This window comes from Gossypium hirsutum, chromosome D08 (genome assembly GCF_007990345.1).
Source record: "Gossypium hirsutum isolate 1008001.06 chromosome D08, Gossypium_hirsutum_v2.1, whole genome shotgun sequence".
NCBI lineage: Eukaryota > Viridiplantae > Streptophyta > Magnoliopsida > Malvales > Malvaceae > Gossypium > Gossypium hirsutum.
In genome coordinates, this window is record NC_053444.1 from 45,479,697 (window position 1) to 45,495,168 (window position 15,472).

The 15,472-nt window shown below is 30.8% G+C and overlaps 1 protein-coding gene and 1 long non-coding RNA gene across 2 annotated transcripts; one reads left to right on the forward strand and one right to left on the reverse strand.

Annotated features, from left to right (window-relative positions):
- Positions 1-4,460: 4,460 nt before the first annotated feature.
- LOC121220106 (uncharacterized) lies at positions 4,461-6,474 on the forward strand. The gene is made up of 3 exons (XR_005917271.1): positions 4,461-4,573; positions 5,045-5,127; positions 5,941-6,474. It is a non-coding gene; the product is annotated as an uncharacterized lncRNA (long non-coding RNA).
- A 5,886-nt stretch (positions 6,475-12,360) lies between these two features.
- Positions 12,361-15,456, reverse strand: LOC107947868 (uncharacterized). The gene is made up of 8 exons (XM_016882377.2): positions 15,214-15,456; positions 15,089-15,110; positions 13,703-13,759; positions 13,535-13,616; positions 13,332-13,427; positions 13,114-13,238; positions 12,995-13,013; positions 12,361-12,911 (listed from the first exon to the last, which is right to left on the reverse strand). Exons 1-8 carry the CDS (start codon positions 15,311-15,313, stop codon positions 12,723-12,725), a joined length of 690 nt encoding a protein of 229 aa, XP_016737866.2. The 5' UTR covers positions 15,314-15,456; the 3' UTR covers positions 12,361-12,722.
- Between the last annotated feature and the right edge of the window lie 16 nt (positions 15,457-15,472).

Genomic DNA, 15,472 nt, shown 5'->3' on the forward strand with positions numbered 1-15,472 from the left:
AAGATAGGGAGTGTCATAAAACTCTTATAAATCACAATGAATTAAATAAAAATTACAAGTGGCTTTCTGTTCACTAATTGGAAAGCTATTTCTAGTTTGGTTAGCACTATGACAAATTTCACATGCTTTATTTAAATGATCTTTAGAGTTACTAAAGTAACTTTACTACTTTCTCGGAAAGGTGAGCCAATCTTCTATGCCAAAGTTCCAAAGAGGATGAAGCTTCAACCAAAACTATTTTTATCGTTGAAACTTGTTGAAAATAGTAAAGCCCATCCCGTCTCTCACCCGCTCGAATCAACTCCCTCAAATGAAGGTCCTGAATAACACTATGTTAGTAGAAAATTGGACAAAACAATTCTTATCATCATTCAACTGGGAAACCGAAATTAAATTGTAGTTTAACTTAGGAACGTAAAGAATGTGTTTTAAGTGAATTTTGTTTATCAATTTAACCATTCCTTCTTGGGTAGCCACCACTGTTTGGTCATCAGGGTGTCCTACGGGATATGTTACAACATCTCTCACATTCATCAAACAGATAAAATCACCAGTAACATGATATGAACACCCCATATCAACAATTCAATTATTATTGGACTTACCATTCAACTAAGTGAAAGTTGATTGTTTATTACCAAACACAGCCAAAAGAGGCTATCATTACTTAGCAGTAAAACCAAGAAATGTCACCATCCAGTGGTGGTGGACGAGGAGAAGACTCGCAACCAGCCATTTAGAATGATGAAAGAATTTTTTGTGTATGAAAAACCATGCTCAAATGCCATGACAAGAATAGGGTAATCTCTTGAATCTTATTGATAGACCTCAAAGGTATATATATTGATACAATAGTAGTTACGTAGGAATCAAATTGCTAAAAGATAATATGCCATGACAATATCTTATAATATCCCATTAGGAATCAAATTGCTAAGAAATAATATCCCATAATAATATTCTATAATATCCCATTAGGAATCAAATTGCTAAAAGATAATATCCCATAATAATATCCTTACAAAAGAAAATGTGTTTTTTAATTAAACATGCTATTTGTTATGGTTTAAGGAGAAACTAAACCAAAATGATAAAAAAGTGTTAGGTTGGAAAATACCAAGAGGTGGGATAAATTGGTATTTTAAAAAGTTCTTACAAACTTTTCTAAATGATAAAATCAAGAGAGAATAACTTAACACAATGAATTTATAGTGGTACGACCCCAATTGCCTACCTCCACTACTTTAGCTTTCCACCACTAAGGATTTTCCAATTCACTATTAGAATTGATACCTTTTAAGGAGAAAGTATAACCATTACAACACTATCTCTTACTTAAGGCTTAAATAGAACTTTTCCCCTAGCTTTAATGGCTAAATTAAAACCTTTCTTAGTTTTTATGGTTCAATTAAAACCTTCTCAATTTACAATTGGTGAAATGAAAAATAAACAATAAAAACCTCTAATAAGGTCGATGTTTACAAGTTTGAGCTCTAAAAACAAATATGTGAATGGTAAAAGATTTGACACAAAGCTCCTAAAGGTTACAAACAAAAGAAATGAAAGAATGAAGATTTTAAGACTCTGATCTTTAAGCTTGGATGTTTCTCTTATATGTCTTGAAGTATTCTTGAAGAGTATTTTTACCAAGGAACAAGTTTATGGACGTTTCTGGTTGTTAAGGGTGAAATAGTCATTGGAAACATTACTTTTAGGCTAAAAAAGAGTCCCTACAACTTATGTCTCAAAACTTAGCTGAAAAATAGGCATTATATAGTCGTTAGAAGTATGCATCTTGAGACTTTGAAGGGTTGTCTTGAGACATTACATCCTTGGAGCAAAACTTTGGTTTGAAACTTGCATGTCTTGAGACAACCAAGCCTATGTCTTGAGGCATGGTTGAATTTCTTGATACTTTTAGGGTAAGATTCAAGAATTTGCTCCCCTAAGGCAATGTTTGACTACTAATTTGCTCTTTTCAAGATTTAGAGTCCTATGTCTTGATACTTGACTACCAAAGTGCCTTAAAGTATATTGACTCAAAAACATTTGATACACTATGGAACACATCTAAAACATTTTTTTGAGTATTTGCAAGTCATTGGAAATGTTTAATCACTAAATGAATTAGTAATAAAATTTATATTAAATATTATTATATCAAAAACTTGGGAGATTAAAGCCAACAAAAAGAATGAAAACTTTATCCTTGAACATGTTATTTCTATTTTAATAAAAAAACATTTTAATTCATTTTACTTAGAATAAAATGAAATATGATGCAAAAACCCGAACAATTAACTTAGAGTAAATTGAATGATAAACAATCTTTCTTAGAAAGGAAGAAAGTCATGGCAACAAGGACTTTTGAACATTCAATACATTAAGAACCAATCAATATTTTTTAGAATTAAATAAAAGAAACAAAGATGGAAGAATGGAATGATGAAACCGAAGGTAGAAGATGATAGGTAAAGGCAACAAGATAGATAGATAAGTAGCCTAGCCTCCTTTGATGAACTTGAACCAAAACAAAACTATAATGACTTTTAATCAGTCTTTCCAATTAACTTGAATTAGGCTAACTGAAGTTATGGTGAACTCTCTCAAGAATCCTTGAAGAATTGAAGCAAAAGCCTATCAACAAAATCAAAAGAAATTATTCATGAAAGAAAAATTCCCTTGGAGCCATTTTATTAATAATAATAAATCAAAGATATAATATATATATATATATGGTAGTTATAGAAAACATAATGTCATATACATAGACCTAAACTTTGTGGAAAACAAGGAAACAACCTTTCATTTGTCTCCAAGCAATTAACCTAGTCATAACCCCAGCTCCAAGCCAACCTTGCACCGCTTGCTCCATCATTTTTGTTATCTGCATAAGCAGTCTGCTTCTCTAATTGTCTCCTTTGTTGTCATTTACTATTGTTACAACCCTTGATCTCCTCAAGAAATTGATGTTGCACTGTCGAGATTTTTGGTAAAATTTCCCATTTTATTTTCGATATTAATGTTGATTGTTGGTTTAATGTTTATATGATGTATGGGTGTTCATTATTAAGATATAGTATGATGATATTGTTAGGTTTATAATAGTAATATATATTGTTATATGTAGTAGTATATATGCCTTAATGCTATCCTGATGTGGCCATATTGGGTTATAATATAGAGTATAGTTATTGAATTTAGCATTTGTCTTCTTTTTTTTTCATTTAGCTTAGTAGCATGTATGTATTAATGAAATTAGAAAAATTTTAAAATTTGTTAGGAAAATGCGACGTCATTTAGTAAAACTTAGATTTGTTGTACTTTATTTGTATTAGTGTTGGCGTGTAGTCGTTTCAATTTTGATGATTTGAGCACAATTTCCATTAATTCATGCGAATGCATGAAATGTTTTTAAACAATTTTTAAATAATAAGGTAATTGACAAAATTGTTATTAAAATATATAAAAATATGATCTCATTAATTATTAAATGCCATTTCCAAATTTAAGTGAATAAAAATTTTGTTGTTAGAATAAAAAATTTGTATTTGAAAATATTTCAAATTTTAAAACTATTATTCACTTAGTTAATAAAGTGCCTTCATTATCTTTATTAAAGAATCATAATTGCAATTTGTTTAAGATTAAAATTAGATTAATTGCAATGAATTTGGTAATTTAGGTTTAGTTTTAATAAGTTGGTATTGTTTTTCTACATTGAAGTGAAAGAGGTAAGCTAATCATCGAAAGCTAAGATCGTTAAGGGTTGGTCGCTTCTAAGTAATAAACGTTTAGAAATTTAGTTTGTGATATTTAATTTTTAATTGTCTTATATTATGGTCAATTTAATTGCTTGATGTGTTAAAATTACTTTGTAAAATTGATGAAAAGATTTTTATGTGTTTATAAAATTGCTTTTAAATGATTCCTAAATGCCTAGTAACATTGTCGTAAAGCTTTCGGATATAATTAGAATGCCATAGGATATAGAGAACCCCATATTATTTATTTACTATGCAAATTGCCTTATGCGTTCGAAAGTTGCTTATAACATGCATTGAAGTATTGCTATTGTTATAAAATGTAACAGCCCGATTTTGACCCTAATCGGAACAGTGGTTTCGAGACCACAAATCCGAGTCTGAAAAATATTTTAATATTATTTTCTGTGTTAATTATGTGTGAATTTACATGTGTGAAAGTTTCGTGAATTAATTTTATTGTTTGTGTGCTTAATTTGAAAAAAAAAAAGGGGGCTTAATCGCGTAAAATGAAAATTTGATGGTTAATTAAGAAAGTGCCTAATTGTTGTTGTCTTTATAAGTTGGAGGCCTTATGTTGTAATTTAGCCAATAATAATAGGTAGTGGATGGCATAATGATGATATAAATTTTTATATATATAAAAAAATAAAAGTTAAAATAATAATAATATAATAATATATGTTATAATAAAACAAAACATTAAAAAAAAACCACCATTTTATGTTCATTTTTCTTCACCGAATGTAGAAAAGAAAAACAAGGTTTGAAAGCTTGAAACATTCGGCCATTTTGAAGCTTAATTCAAGGTTAGTTTTTGTTCAGTTTTTGATAATTTTTACATTTTTGAGATCGTTGCTTTGAATACTTCAAAACCCATGTCTTAATTTTGTGAATTGTTGATGATTTTGAGAAATGCCATTGATGAATGCTTGAGCTTTGTGATAATTGATGATGAAATATGAAAGATATGTGAAATATTAACATGTTTTGTCTTTGAATTTTTGATGAATTTGAGTAATTAGGGTTAAATTGTAAAAATAAATTTTTGAGGAGCTAAAATGTGAAATAAATGAAATGTGTGGGCTTGTATGGACACTAGGAATATTTGGCCCTTAAGGAGTGTAGTCAAATTTTGTGGGTTTTGTGTTTCAAGCAAAAAGGACTAAATTGTAAAAAGTGTGAAATGTTAGGGGAAAATTGTAATTTTCTCATTTATATGTTTTTAGGCTAAATTGAATAGAATGGTGTTTAAATAAGCTTAATTTGAATATGTTTAGATCAAGAATTTAAGAAATCGGATTTGGGTCGGGGAAAGACAAAGGTGGTCGAGTAGCCGATTTAACAGTCGGCGACATCCGAGGTAAGTCGATAAGCATATAAATGTTGATAAATTATGATATATATTTATGCTATATTGTGAATGAGATTATCATGAAATTTTTTTTTGGTATTGCCGAATGCATATATGATTGGGAGATTAAATTCCAAGTTCGATTCGTTCGAGATTTAGTATCCGGAAGTCCCGTACGAACCCTAGGAAATAGTTAGGATACATATGTCATGACATAGGATTTCCGATATGTGTTATCGTGAAAGACCATGTCTGGGACGTTTGCATCCGTTTGTGTTTACGTGTAAGACCCTGTTTGGGATAATGGCATCGATATATGATTACATGTAAAACCACGTCTGGGACGTTGGCATTGTACGAGCTTCCGAATATCCACGTATTCTTTTTAGTTCCAAACGGTTCAACGGGTAATATTCAGTAAAGATCGATTGTGAAATTGAACTACCTGTTCAGGTATGTGTTAGTTAATTATATATATGAAAACGAGGTGAGTTGATTTCTTGACATTATATAAGATATGTGAATATAAGCTGTGAAATATCATGATTGTATACAAATTTGATTTGGCTTATAGTATTATTTATGATGACAAGAGTAAAATTTTATATATGTTTATGAAAGACCATATTCGGTCATGTATTTTGTATATGTGATCAACGTATAATATAGTAGTAGATGATATTTCTTTACTGTGAATGATGTGAATTTTAGCTTTATTAATTCAATGTTACAAGTCATAATTATTATATGTGTTTATGCTTATGACTTAATAAGTTCCAATTAGCTTATTGTGTGTTTGTATTTGTTTACTTTGTTTTATAGATTTTAAAGTCGTTACGAGCTCGGGGATCGTCAACCAAGCCCATCACACTATCGACATTTTCTTTTGGTACTTTGCTAAGTTATTTTCAAGTATATGGCATGTATAGCATAGTTAACATGTTGATTTTGGATCCAATGTGTATGTGTAATTAAAAGCCATGCGAAAATGGCTTATCTCTTTTTGTTTGAATTTGGCTTTGATGCATATAGTTTAAGGGACAATATGGAGTATATGTTTATGTTATCATGTGCATGGTTAATTAAGTTTAGGTAATGTATATATTCGGCTAAGGCAAATATGTTTGATAGGTAAAGTTTAGTATTATTGCTTTTGACATATTGGATTTAGATGATGCTTTGATTAAGCTTATATGGCTTAAAAATAGGTTCATGAATTGAATATTATTTCTTAGTTAATGGATGATTAAACACCTGTGCATGTTCGACCTTATAGGTTGTTATAAGTCTAAGTGTAAAGAACTTATATTTTCGGACATGATATGTAAATGGTTAAATAATGTTATGAATATATATACGTGAATTGGATAAATATTAGGTTTGAATATGTTAAATGATTTTGATTAAATGTGTATAAATTACATGAAATTTGTTGGCTATTTAAGCATGACATATCTATTGTTTTAATACTACATGCATTCGGTTAAGACTCATATATTTGAGAAATTTAAATGTTATGGCAAATTATTTGTTATAATAGCATGAATATGTAATGGTGTGGTTGTTAATTGATAAGGTTTTTTTTTGTGAATAAATATATTTATTTGACATAACATATTATATCTAAATGTTTTGCTTTTATTTATTTATTTGACTCAAATGAATTGCACATCTATATATGAATTTGGTAATAAGTTAAAATGTAAATTGATATGAAAGGTATATAAGTCCGAATATGTCATGAGTATTAGAATTCGATTGTGATGGTAATACTTGCATCGTTAATTGTTTTGATGGTTTAGTATATGTCAGTAAAGTTGACTATTAAGTATGGAATAAATGATAAATTTTAATAGTGTTGATTTGTAATTTATGATTTGTAATTGAATCTATTTGTGATTAGTTAAGTCTGACAAAGTCATAAAAGTAACTTCATGATTAAGTGATTAAGAGTGTTTCGTGATTATGTTTTATCCTGTTATGTCCGGTAATGCCTCATAACCCTAACCCGGCGACGGATACGAGATAGGGGTGTTACATAAAAAGTGTGTTGTACATTTTTCATTGATTGTTTGGTGTTCAATTGGGTAGTTGTGTATTTAAATGCATTTTCTACATGTGTTATTACTTGAGATAATTTTAAACTATAAATTATATATATCGACATGTTATGAAAATTGATAAAAATAATAAGAATAATGTTATTGAAAAATTACAATTTGTCATTAAAAATATTTTATGAAATTGTACAAATAGTAGAAATCTTGTTTTTACATTGTTTTAAAAATATTTCATGGATTTTACTAAAAATCCTATTCAAAGTGTTTCAAATTTGTTTTTAAATTACTTTTTAATTAACTCTAATATATGGTAAAGTTAGAATTTAGAGATCACCATTAAGCGGTGAAAAGCTTAATGTTTGGGTTTTTAATTTCATGTGCGAGTTATAAATAGTTCGTGCTCGAGCACCATTGCCAAAGAGTCTCCACAATCCATAATCTATAAATTGGCATGTATTTAGAACCATTAGATTGGTTGGTTATATTGTTAATTGTTTGACTGTTTGACTAAGATGTGTTAAATGATTTTAATCTTTTTAAATGATTTATAGGTAGGATTTTGTTAAATGATTTATTATCTGTATGTTTATGTTTTATGTTTTATTGTGTAATAATTGAATGATTAATCGAGCGAGTGGCACCGACAACCATTATGATGCTCCAGATCCAACTGGACTTCAGGAGTGAGTTTGGGGTGTTACAAAAAGAAATGTATTGACCCCATCCAAAAATGCATTGCAAATCGATTAATCTTTTAGACTTGAAAACGAGTAGCTTTGGTAAAATTAATTTTGAGTTTCAACGCATTCGTGCATGTATCAAAGTAAGAATAAAATCTTATTTGATACTGTTAGGAATGTGAGAATGCTGCCTCAAAATAATATTTGAAACTCAAATAAGAAAATCCTATGTCGGAATCTTACATTACCCCAGGAATTTTACAATCTTGGAACCATAGAAGTTTACATTCTTGGTGATATTATAAAATTTGGGAATTACGTTCCCTTGTTTGATTTTGAAAATCAATGTTTTAAGGACTATATTAGTGGTCAAATCGACCAAATCATCGATTTTCGATTCAATCGTCGGTTCAACTGGTTTAAAATTAAAAATTCTAAAAAATTACAAACATTTAAAAATGCGTAGAAAAATCATAAAAATAAAAAAAAACAACAAATACAAATAAATAATAATATAAATAAACATTCATTTTATAAATTGTAAATAATTAAATATTTAAACTAATTTAAATTTGATTCAACTAATTTTTAACCAATTTTTTACTCAGTTCAATTAATTTTTTATCGATTCAACCATTTTTGTGTTGGTTCAATCTTCCTCCGATTTTTTGGTATTGGTTGGGCTGCCAATTCAAGATTCAATTGGTCTGTTTAGTCCAATTCTAGAACCATTCTAAAAACTACTTGAGTTAGTTGTTGGTAAATCAGGTTAGGAAAACGCAACGAAAAATAAATTTAGGGGAAAATCAGAGTTTTAAATTTTTTTCCAAAACAAGAACTTGGTTGTGATATCTAAAATAATGCACATTTAAACAAAATTGTACATTTTTGATTCGTCTAGGATGAACGATTCAATTGAGTAGTCTTCTTCACTATCCTCAAGCTCACGTCTGTCGAGTGTAAACTCACTTCGAATCAGAAAATTTTTCACAAAAATTACCAGTGGTGTAATTTCGCAATTTCTCTAGACTTTTAGGCAAAGTTGTAAATAAGAAAAATATCTCTAGAAATTTTCTGAAATAATTTCTTCAGAGAATTTTTTCTCTACAACTTTCTTTTGAATTCAAGTGTGTGAAAAATAATGACTCAAAACTCTCTTTATATAGGGAGAGTTTAGAGACTTCAACTATGATTAAACTTAATCACTTTAATATTAAATTAATAAAATACTATTAAAATAAGCATTAAATTTAATTTAATATTAAATCTATTAAAATATTATTATTTTTAGAATATTTAATCTGAAATCAAATTCTCTGATAAAGTCTCAGTAGGAATGTAACTCTTCCACTACTCAACCACTAAAGACCCACTGTGGCCGACCATTTGCCGGCCACCAAAATGCTACTGTCATAGCCACCGGCACCCCAAGCTGGTTTGGTTGTTGTCGGTTTGATCCCAACCAATGACACCCGATTGATCCGATTTAGCGACCGATTGGACCATTGGCCCGGTTTCATATGCCAGACCCGATTCGACCAATTTTTGGGTCCTGGTCTCGGTTTTGGGCTCTCGAGCCTAATTTACGATATTAGGTTCAATTTTCAAGTTTAATTACCCATTTGGCCAATTATCTGACTTCAAAATTAATTTCCAAAAATATCATATTAATTTTTAATAATTTAATTTTATTTGATCAAAATTAATTTTTCCAAAAATCACTTAGATTTGAAATTAATTTTTCAAGAAAATTCTTTAGTCAAATTCTCTAGTTGAACAATTCTTACAACCACCAAATGTAATTCCACATCGAACAAATCAACTCAATTAAATTACTTCCAAAGTCGTAGAATTTTCTTCTGATTCAAATACAGTCCGATCGAGCTTTTGTTGAGCTAGCGGAGGGACCAATTAGACATATGCAATTAGAATCTAGTAATTGTAATTATGTTCAGAAGTATCGTTTTGATAATTCGCAATTACTTATTCATGGAGTCAGTCCACAAGAAGTACCATGATTGAAAACTCCTTATTGTATACTCTTTACTAAAGCAATTCATCCAACTATTTTGTCCAATGACCTTGTCATGTGTGTTACCCTCATAAGATATTACTAATTCATTTGAGTTAAATTCGTTCACTCAATACAATCCTATTTTATCTCATTGTCACCATTGTGTCTTCTTAGTGATTAATATGATCACTATCAACAAATGATTGTGATAAATTGCTAGTTCGAGAACTAATAACCCGTGGTCACGTTCTATATTTATCAATCCAAACAATGTCAATGAGAGGATATCGTTAACTCTTTAATTGAGTTATAAATTCCACTGTTGCTAGTAAAATCATGTCATACACAAGTCATGTATCCAACATACCGGCTATCAGCTCGATCATCTTTATAGCATTGGCCTCCACTTATATCAAAGCACATGAGCAACATATGTATGGTTAGTGACTAACTCGGGATTTAGGTAAATCATACCATGAATGTCACAAGTGAATTAATTTACAAACGGATTCAGAATTAACTCATCTTGGATCCAGTCCAATGTATCATTCTTTCAATGAATACATCTATGTCTCTACCCATGGACTCAATTGCTCCAATAGCCAAAACTAACCATCTCCTCAATTGGAATTGTAGAAGACATAATAATCTTTCTCAATATTTGAATCAAATGCTCACTTTGATTCTTTTACGAGATTACAGACTTATTTCTCGCAATGTAAACATTTTTACAGTGCCAGTTATTGTTAGTTTGAACTTAGACAATCAATGAGCTAACATTTGCTTGTCACAATTTTATTATTCATGCAAAATATGAAATATAGAAATACAAAAAATATAACAGTGAAATGAAAATTTTATTTATTCATAGTTCAAATACATGGACATATTTTCTAACATTAGCAATCTTATATTTCCAATAGTGCTAGAAATTACTTACACATCATCCTAAGATGTTTATTTTATGACAATTTTTATATATAATTACGATATATTATAGCTAATTCTCCACTTTTTTTTCTACCTTCTTTTTCTATAATTTGCAACAATTTAACTATTTCTAAACTAGATGAAATAAATTAATTTAGTTAAATAGAATAAGTTTTTTTTTATAAACATAGATTGGTTTCAATTACATTAATATTTATATATTTGGATTCGATCAGTTTCAATTACATTAATTAAAGGGGTCTTTGGCCTTGTGGTTTGAATCTCAATTCTTTGTTAATTTATTTTTATCTCTAACTATTTGGTTTTGCTTTATTTTAACAGACGCCAAGTCTTTATGCTAAATTTTGTGAAGAATTGGCAACTGAATGATGCTTAAAGGCTCTCAGAATCTGAATTTAATAAGTATGGGGATCTTTACAGGGAATGTTGGTATAACCATATCTTGGCATTTGAGTCTCAATTATGACTGCTTACACCAAGCTTGGACCTATATTTTTTTCATCGCTTTAACATCCTAAGAAACAAGGCAGGCAACATCGAAGTTACTCCCCACACGTTGGTTCTCCGTGATGAAGTTGGGGACGACATTGAAGAGTAACTAATTTTACCGGATTCACGATTCACCTACTTCTACATCAACTTTTTCTTTTCTCATTTTTGGTGATTATATTGAATTTTAGACAACTTATAATTACTTCAATTTATCAATAAATGTTATTTAATGTAAATACCAAAAATAAAGGATTATTATTATTTTAAATGAAATACAAATAAGTTTATGTTAATAAAGAATTTTGAAAGGAGTATCATTGAATTGAATGTTTAATGCTTGCAAATTTACATTTTCTTTTAAAATCTATCCAACAACGAAAAATATTTTATATAAAGTCATCCAAACACAATAAAATATCAGATTTTTTAAATATCATTTTCTAGAAGCTATTTTTCATGAATCAAACGAACTCTTAATCCTTGAAAATCACATTTGAACTAAATTATTTATTTGTTGTTGCTATTTAGCTTTGGGTTTTTGAAAATATATATATATTTACTTCACAATATCATGTCCAAAATATATATTTTATTTTTTCAAGAATACTTTTGATGGCTAAGCTAAACGTTTAGAATCTTAAACCAAGCTAAGACTTATTTGTAGTTAGTGCTTCTATCGGTCATCTAAATGGCGCAGGTTTAAACTCCGTCATCTTCTTTCCCTCTCAAAAAAAAACTGAGTAATTTTATACAAAAAATTTTGTACTCTACAAAAGCAAAAGTAAATTAGCCCTTAAAATCTATTCAATTTTCTTTTCCAACTGCACAATACATGTATATTTGATAAATTGTATAGAAGCAATAAGATATTGCTTGAAAAGAAAATATTGTTGAGCATGTGATTAAGGATAAGGCTGATCGACCTTGCTTTGTAAACAAACTACCTAATTTTGCATTCTAATTTCTATAATTAGTACTAACAATTCGTTTTATAGCCGATCTAAGACGTGCTTTAAAAGCAATTAACTCATTGCCGCCGTAGATGTGAGAAAAAAGGCAGGGTTTTATCATTTCCAAATAAAAAATTCCCCAAGGTTAGAAGCTGTGCAATTGGATCACAGCCCGTTGATTATATCACCTCAATAAGACGGTTCCGATCTAATGTCTTAACTTTTACAAATTTGCATAAACTATTGAGAGCAGACATGTTCATGGTATATCTACTTTTTAAACCTTTAGCTGTTCAAATCAGCAACACGAAAAGCAAATCACGCTTAAAAATATATCACTACGTAATTTGCAGCATGCAAATCAAAGCCCTATCCATGTCTTAGTAACCCACACTAGTGCTTGCAACCAACAAGTAACCCAGAGAAATATTTACCTAGAATAACCAGATGGTGGGTACTAAGGAGGAGGGTATGCAGCGGGCGGGTAACCTTGAGCTGGATAAGGCTGTCCATATGCTGCTGGTGGATAGCCAGCTGCAGGAGGAACTGGTTGATCAATGCGAGACATCTGCTGAACAGGGGGGACTGCCATTGGTTGTGGACCAAACTTGCCGTCTCGTTTGTCCATTTCAACCTTATGTTGCGTCTGTAACAAGAGAAAATGTTAAGACATGGTTCCAAAAAAGGATAATAAGTTTCCCAATTGCATGTGTTAGATGCACTTCATACCTGCATACATGCACAGACCCTGGAAAAAAAAAGCAAAATAAAAGACTACTTTCAGTATGGTATCTTTGAGGAGAACTAGCAAAGACATTGATAGAGCTGAAAGGAATGTAAGACTTTACGTGCAGTAAACCATATCAGCCAAACAACTCAGTATTTGTGATGCCTCTTGAATCTCATCGCTTCCAACAATCATTGCAACTAGGGAGAATATGCATGCAATTTGTTGTAAGCAGAACATGAAACCCTGTATATCAAGGGGCAATATGTCTAATCAATAGCCAGGAAGTGCAAAAATAATTACAGATCAAAGAAACAGACGTAGGAGCAGAAAGATTACAATGATGCAATTGTCACATTTTGTTGTTTGAATGTTGAATTCATCTTGCAAGAGGAATCGGGTAGAGGCCACAGAGTTTCCAAAACAGAGGAAAACCTGAAATTAAAACACAAATATACAAATCTTAGATTCTAAAAATTAAGGCACTAGTTGAAGTAACAGCAAAAGCAATACAGACCACATAAACAAACTTCCTTTCCTACCTCAGTGCAAAGGCAAAACTCGGGACATTTACTCTCTCCACACCTACCACTACATGGCATATAACCAGCACAACATGTATACCTACAACAAAGACAAGAGGCGATGTTGAAAACAAGATGCTATACCATTGAATTGTACTTCAAAGATGAACGAAATGGGTCAATTACCTTGACATGTCACCATAAAGCGCTCGTTTCCGGAGCATGTAGGATGCACATGGTCCACTACAAAAGAACAGGAAAAATAAACAATAAATTGGTGACAGAAGTATGATTAGACGGTTTTAAAGTGTTAAACTAATGAAACTAAAAAAAGGCGAGGGACAGAGGGAAGGGTTTTAGCTTATGCAGAAATTCAGCACATCATTTACCAGGAAAGAGCTAAAAAGTAAGGGTTGTAATGGCTCACTTCAGATTGATTTTGAAAAATATTTGCGGTTACCACGCAGTAATTTGGTTTTTCAGAAACCAGACTGAAATCGAATATCAAAGATGGCCAAGAGGAATCAAAGTTCACAGAGGTTCTGATCAGTTTTGTTCATCAGTTTTTTTAACTTTTTTAAATATATATAGTTGTTATACCCCTACCCCAATTGGGACACGTGGCAACATGAGAACCAACCGGGGAGACACTTGTGAGTGACCCTCCGTCTTGTACCATCCGGTAGTCACTCAATGACCAACGATCTGCATGCCTCATACCACCCACAAGAGGGACCGTCCATCCTTAACCATCCAATTAGATCCTCTGTTAAGCCATCCGCTATTAACAGATGCGATCACCTTAAGAGGAGACCACCCAGGAACCCTCACTTACCTATAAATACCCCCAAGGTGCAACATAGTATAAGAACTTCTTTCCTCTCTCTAGAAATCCTGACACACTAAGCTCTCATCCTTCTTTACCAGAGTCCCTCTACTTTTCTGAGTCTCAACTCTAGAGTGTGTGAATGGTATCACAATAGTATTCAAAGTTTTTTTACTAATTTAAATATAAATAGTTATTTTTGTATTATAAATTAAATAAAAAATGAAATTCAGTTGAGTTAGGATAACTATGGCTTTCTAACTAATGAACAGTGACAAAACTGAATTAAATTAAACCGAAGTGAAATCGAACAGAACACTATGGTTGGAATTGCTTTTCGTTTTTTTAGGTTTTCTTGCTCACCACCACCCACTAAACCAGTAAAAAGCCGAGGCAAGAAGGGAGTATTTTCCATGGCGAAAAGATATCTAATATCTTCCATCAAACATCATTAAAATTTAAATACTATCAAGCATAAGGCGAAAAAGTGAAATGAAGCATTCCCGAAAAGATAATTGATCATTCAAATTCAGGAACAGAAACATGAAAGTAAGCAAAGTGAACACTAGGTCACTCAAGTAAACAACCTCCTATTCTGCAAAGCCTAAAACATGATTGGCAAAACCCCTATTGCAACTAATTATAAATGAGAAACACTATAGAAAAACACACAATTGAGAAGACAAAGGTAGCAGATCTACGATGCGGAAAAAAGATAATAAAAAGAAAAATCCGGAATTACTTACCACCATAAAGCAAAGCAACAATCTGACGAAAAACACAAAAAAGGAAAGAAAAAAAGAATCAATAAAACAAAAACTAGAAAAAGGAAAAAGAAAAAGAAGCAAAAAAAAGAGAAATAAGTTTATACAAAGAGGGTGGCGATGAATGGTAGTGATGAGATCAGTGTGCCAAAGATTCCTATAGTTCTGACGGAGCTGCATCTTCTCCAGGTGTTGTTGGGACGCCATCACTCAAGAACCTTTCGACAGAGAAAGAATGAATGGAAATGGAAAGGAGGGTGTGTTTTCAAGTCTCTGATTATTCTTTTTACTCTTAAAAGTCGCCATCTCCATTTAAATTCAAATATGGAATGGAAGGGAGAGCGAAAATAATAAAAATGCGAATAA

Excerpts from the sequence above, each read along its gene's own strand:
- LOC107947868 (XM_016882377.2), bottom strand. The coding sequence starts at position 15,313 with ATGGCGTCCCAACAACACCTGGAGAAGATGCAGCTCCGTCAGAACTAT. Across the intron at positions 13,760-15,088 it reads TGTTGCTTTGCTTTATGGTG|TGGACCATGTGCATCCTACA; the intron begins GTAAGTAATTCC and ends GTTCTTTTGTAG. Across the intron at positions 13,617-13,702 it reads CTTTATGGTGACATGTCAAG|GTATACATGTTGTGCTGGTT; the intron begins GTAATTGACCCA and ends TCTTTGTTGTAG.